The 6,365-nt window shown below is 44.5% G+C and overlaps 1 protein-coding gene across 2 annotated transcripts in view; it reads right to left on the reverse strand.

Moving 5' to 3' along the window:
- Positions 1-6,365, reverse strand: part of LOC138967139 (solute carrier family 49 member 4 homolog) — a 49,716-nt gene that overhangs the window by 31,505 nt on the left and 11,846 nt on the right. Inside the window, exons 5-9 of one of the 2 annotated variants that reach the window (XM_070339637.1) lie at positions 6,135-6,298; positions 4,827-4,896; positions 4,371-4,450; positions 3,383-3,436; positions 2,843-2,972 (exon numbers count right to left, since the gene is read on the reverse strand). In XM_070339637.1, coding sequence (XP_070195738.1) covers positions 2,843-2,972; positions 3,383-3,436; positions 4,371-4,450; positions 4,827-4,896; positions 6,135-6,298 — 498 coding nt within the window. Of the gene's footprint in view, positions 1-2,842; positions 2,973-3,382; positions 3,437-4,370; positions 4,457-4,826; positions 4,897-6,134; positions 6,299-6,365 lie in introns of both variants that reach the window. The other variant, XM_070339636.1, reaches the window with a different exon arrangement.

Consider the following 6,365-nt stretch of genomic DNA (forward strand, 5'->3'; position numbering starts at 1 on the left):
CACCGTGCCCTTTTTCTTTCATTCCGCTCACTGTCCACATTTTCAACTTGACGTAGAACATCCTTTCACTAAATCAGTATTTGAGTGTGTTCGAAGCACTGAGGATCATTCTATTAAACTCAACTATGAAATGCTCGGAACATGTGCTTGGACATCACAAATGGACGCTTTTACGAAACTCAAGGCGTTGAAACAGACTCACTTGATGAAAATAGGCAACGAATCTCCAGAAGCGATTGAAAGGAAACCTGACTTAAACTGCTTGCCTCTGAGAAACTCACTTTAGTAGTGAGGTGTTGAAACTGACCCACTTGTTGACAGGATGCCTGTATGCAACGTTTAAAAGGAGCCCGGATTTGAACTGTTTACCTCGACGAAACTCACTCTAAGTTCATTAGTGAGGTGTTGAAACAAGACCCATTGGTGACAGGATGCCTGAAAACAACGTTTAAAAGGAACCCGGATGTGGACGTTGTTTTCAGGCATCCTGTTTTCAGGGGGCACGGTAGCTCAGTTGGTAGAGCACTGCTGGACTTGTGATCGTAAGGTCGCAGGTTCGAATTCGGGCCGGGACGGACACGGGTCAACTTTATGTGCAGACCCCGAGACGGAAGCCATGTCCCACCCCCGTGTCACCTTAATGGCACGTAAAAGACCGTGGTCATTCTGCCATAACTGAATGCAGGTGGCTGAATACACCTAACTGACACGCAGACACCTGGGTAGCGTGGCGACTCCGTTGCTGCTAGCTTTCCACTGGGAGGAAGCGACCCGAATTTCCCAGCAATGGGACACTAAAGTTATGAAAATGAAAATGAAAAGGAAAACAAACATAAGACGTAAGACATACTGCGGTACCAGCTAACCATAGTACTGCCAGCTGCATTGTCGGCTGGTTTGTGGCGTTTTACCGCCGCGTTTGAACCATTTTTCTTCTTCTTTTTGGCTCACGTAAGTGTAGCCTATGCGATCATAACTTTGTCTGTCTGTGCGTGCGTGCGTATGTGCGTGCGTTCGTGTGTATGTCTGTGGTAGAAACTCTAACAATTGAAGACGTCACATTACATTGACGTCACATTATGACGTAAGAGGGTTAGACGTCACGCGAAGGAAGTACTGAAAGTCTCGGTCATTATTATTTTGAGCGGGCCGAGACTAGTTGGCAGTCGTGTCCCTGTAAGTAGGCTACATGCAGACAGACAGATCTAGATCTAGTGTCTCGCTTTCTTGCACAGTTTCACCTATGCTCTTTCTGTGTGTGTGTGTGTGTGTGTGTGTGTGTGTGTGGACCCATGTTTCCACAGGTTTGGTTGCCTAAATCACCATAAGGCAACCATCCACACGTGGATGGCAACCTAAACTCTGGATGGCAACCTAATTGTGTGGATGCTCGCTTCATTTAACACCGTTAAATTGACTTTTTTGACGGAAAGAATGTCATAACAATGTTCAAAATGACATTCTTTCCGTCCTCTATAGGCGACGAAATAGGTCAAATTTTGTGCATTTTTTAGTGCAAAATTCTTCGATGCCGGAGCGAGTACTGCACCCAGTGCAGTTGTAGTGCAAGTGCACTAGAAAGGCACTACACCCAGTGCCGCCTCTTAGGTAACCATCCACACTTTAGGTGTGTGTGTGTGTGTGTGTGTGTGTGTGTGTGTGTGTGTGTGTGTGTGTGTGTGTGGACCCATGTTTCCACAGGTTTGGTTGCCTAAATCACCATAAGGCAACCATCCACACGTGGATGGCAACCTAAACTCTGGATGGCAACCTAATTGTGTGGATGCTCGCTTCATTTAACACCGTTAAATTGACTTTTTTGACGGAAAGAATGTCATAACAATGTTCAAAATGACATTCTTTCCGTCCTCTATAGGCGACGAAATAGGTCAAATTTTGTGCATTTTTTAGTGCAAAATTCTTCGATGCCGGAGCGAGTACTGCACCCAGTGCAGTTGTAGTGCAAGTGCACTAGAAAGGCACTACACCCAGTGCCGCCTCTTAGGTAACCATCCACACTTTAGGTATGTGTGTGTGTGTATGTGTGACGGAAAGATTGAGTTTGTGTTACTGTTTGTCGATTTCTTACGTGAGCCTTGATGGCTTCGCCTCTTGTTTTGTGTGTTCTGGAATATTATCTCTTGACAAATGTACTAATAACATCCACGGCTGCCAATGTCGTGGTGTCAATGTACAGGCAGTCAAGTTTTGTTGTTGTATTTTGGTGTTTTAGTGACGGGAGTGATAAAATAGTGCCTATATGTCCATTTTGAACTCTTGTCAACCCAACCCGTACACTAAAACTTAAACCTTGTTATATATCATATTATGTTCATTGTGTTATGATTTTGCTGTTGTTAGAGCTTTTGCTCTATCAAAACAGCACATATGAGGTGTTTGGAATGTGTATCAGTTGAATAGAAGATGAAAACAAGGTGTGTACGTGAGATGTGTGTAAGTTGTACATTTGAAGTGTGGTTATGCGAGTGGCTATAGGGAGTGTTTTTTCTAATTATCTGCGCTCTGGTCTTTCTCCAAAAAATATTTAGAACATAAATTAATACATGATGAAATCATAACAGATTTTGTTACAACCACGTGCAGTACACAGGAATGTTGTTTGGCTTGAGTACATTCAATACATATTACATTCAAACACAACAACCACCGAATCGTGTACACACAAAGCTTACTCACACCCACACGCACGCACGCACTGGCACGTACGCACGTACGCACGCACCCCCTCTTCGCGTTGTTGACTTCAGGCTCAATAGATAAGGACACTCTTTGAAGTCAACTTCGGGCTCAGTTAATATCAGGCTCAGTTTAAGAAACTCACGTCATGAGGTGCTTGAGTCCCTTCAAGAAGTCCTCCTTCTTAATGGCGGCGGAGGCACAGGGTGGTCGTGGTGGTTTCCTGGGGAAGTACACCAACACCACCACCAACAGCGCAACACACCATCCCCCCGCTGCAGCACACCAGTGTCGGAGCTTTGTGATAGGCCCTAGTTAACTAATTAACTAAATACGTTACTAAGTTACTAAGAAACTAACTAACTGAATGACTGACTGACTGAATAACTAAAATGACTGAATGACTGAATAACTGAATGACTGGATGGCTGACAGAATGACTAAGCCCTTCATCCACTTACACAATCTCTCACTGACACAGTACAGGTAAAGAGAGACTCACAGGAAAATTGGACGTTGATTCTGAATCTCTCTGCCTCTGTGTGTCTCTCTGTGTCTGTATCTGTCTCTGTGTACACTCTCACTCTCTTTCTCTCTCTTTTTCTGTATCCCCCCTCTCTCTCTCTCTGCACTCCCTCTCACACGTGACTAGCATCCACGCATCGGAGGAAGCCTGTGGGCTTACTGTAAAACATATAGAGGCGAATGGCGTTCTTCTCTCTGCTGATCCTCTCTGCCACTGAAAAAGAAGAACACATGTTTAAGTATTGCCTGAACACCAATCAAACAAACAAGCTTAACAAGCAATTACGTAGTCAAGCAACCAACCAAACAATCAACTGAGCACCAGTCCACGAAGCAACCAAAGACTAATTCTTAGTCAAATAACTTTTTAAATTGATTCAGTTGAATATTTGTTTTTGAAAACAAACTTGTAATTCGGAAACATGACACAGTCACACACGATTTAGCAAATAAGTACAATCATGCTTATCCCAAAAAGACAAGGTACAATTACATAAAGAAGGCAATGAAATTGTTTACGCCCGTGAGAAAAAAACGTTTAGCCGTAATGAGACTCGTGTTTCCTGAGCATCTAATCAATCAAGCTATTATAGGGTCGTTCTACGGAGCCGCTGGGGTCCAGTATGTTACATGCATTTTCAGTCACTTCAACACTTCTGATGTCGAAGGAGTTCTCTTGATATCTGTCATTGTGTGTGTGTTTTCAAGTCCCTGGAAACTCGATACTTTTGATATGCGTGTTAGTCATTTTGCATTCATTTGCATGTGAGGGTGGTGAGATTGGAGTCCGCACTGCATGTTGAGTCCGAAAAGTACAGACACCTATCCGCCGTAAGTTACCTGGGTTCATACCCACGCCGATATTAAAGAACTGCAGTTACAAAGCAAGCGCGCTACCGACTGGACCGACACTATATACGGACCCTTCTAAACAAATCCGTTATAGTACACACACACACACACACACACACATACACACACACACACACACACACACACACACACACACACACACACAAACACACACATTCAGTATTATCATCAAAATCATACTACTCCTCTTTATCATTCTCACCGAAGACACATCTCCCAAAAAGAAATGGCCTCCGCAACCTACGTATTTCTCGCGTAGGGTGAAATACACATACCTGTGTTGTTATCTAATCCGCCAGTACAGTTCGTGTGATTCAACCATTCTTCATCAGATGCATACAGGCCTTGGCATGGCCTGCAACTGACAAAACATTAATTGGAATCTGCTACTGCTATGGGCATTATACGTTTTTATTCAATCACGGATACTTGAAATCGAAAAGATATGATCTCAAACAAGCGCGTACAGACAGACAGATAAAAAATATATACGCACACGCACGTACTGACACACGCACGTACTGACACACGCACAAACTCGCTCACACACGCAAACTCGCACACACACACACACACACACACACACACACACACACACACACACACACACACACACACACACACTATCATAATAATATTGCTGCTCGTTATCATTTTCCTTATCAATGGCATACATTTCTTGAAGAAAACCAGACATGCAGAGGGACAAAGAAGGAGACAGACAAACCAACCGTAAATTGAACGGAGTAAAGTTTGTGCTGGTGCTAGTGTTGAACGGAACATCAGGGACGATCAAAGGACCTGAAAGTTCAGCCAACATTATCAAAAACAAAACAATACACAATCATTCCCATGCCTATCCATTCACCATCACCAATCAAGTTATCCATCCATCCACAAGTCCTTCCGAACACTCACTCCCTTAACCTCCCATCCCGTCTGTCGATCAATCCACCATCCAATATCAACCTATCCATTCGTATGTTTTCCCCCCGCCAATTCAGTCGTGCTTTGTGTACGTATTTTATTTGATGTCGTTGAATTGGTTTATCGCTGCGTATGTTTAGTGTGCTTGGCTGGAGTGAATGGAGTAACAACCGAAATTTTCAGAAAAAATTCTCAAACTGGGGCAATAAAATATCTGTTATCTGTATTCTGTATTCTGTATTGTACATGCCCCTCCCTCCCTAAACCCACCCACCCAACCTTCTCTCGTTCCTCCCATCCATCCTTCCACCCACCCACTTATCTATCTATTTATTCATCCACCCACCCACCCACCACATTCTTCTCTCGTTCCTCCCATCCATCCTTCCAACCACCCACTTATCTATCCATTCATTCATCCACCCACCACATTCTTCTCTCGTTTCTCCCATCCATCCTTCCACCCCATCAACTTATCTATCCATTCATTCATACACCCACCACATCTTCTCTCGTTCCTCCCATCCATCCTTCCACCCACCCACTTATCTATCCATTCATTCATACACCCATCCACCCACCACATTCTTCTCTCGTTCCTCCCATCCATCCTTCCACCCCACCAACTTATCTATCGATTCATCCATCCACCCATACAATTGTGATGGGGTGCCAACAGAAAAATGTCCATGTTTATGTAAAATGAAAATGGACATTAAAGTTCTCTTATCTTATCTTATCTTATCTGATCTGATCTGATCTTATCTTATCTTAACTTATCCAGGAATCCCCACGGACGCCCCTCCGAGTGCGTCCCGGGACCCCCACTTTTAAATTTTAGAGGGTCCATGGACCCCCACTGCAGTATTTTAGAGGGTCCCAAGGGTCCAAAAGCCGAAAAATCCCAGTGTACTGCGAAGTGTCGATTGCAGTCAGAAAATGGTATCTATACGGTACGCACGATGAAGGAAATTTAGTGCGTCCTAGGACCCGCTCTTTTAAAATCTAGTGCGTCCAGGGACCCCCTCCATATATTTCTAGTACGTGTGTTCGGCTTCTAGTGCGTATAGAACGCAGGGACGCGCGCTATGGGGAGCCCTGTTATCATATACCAAGAACGAAAGTGATGGCGACCCCCATGAAGTTGAGGGCGATACCGAAGGCAGTGGCGGTGGCTCGCTCGTTGGGTGGGAACCAGGCTGCCGACACCATGGGGGCTCCCGCCATACCGAACAGCCCGCCCAACCCGTTCAGGATCTGCCCCAAGTGAGCCAACCTGTTGACACGGCGCGAGCGAGGCTCATAAGCAAAGGCTGATAGGATTTTTTTGTTTCAATCATTAT

Source organism: Littorina saxatilis, linkage group LG5 (genome assembly GCF_037325665.1).
Source record: "Littorina saxatilis isolate snail1 linkage group LG5, US_GU_Lsax_2.0, whole genome shotgun sequence".
NCBI classification, from domain to species: Eukaryota; Metazoa; Mollusca; class Gastropoda; order Littorinimorpha; family Littorinidae; genus Littorina; species Littorina saxatilis.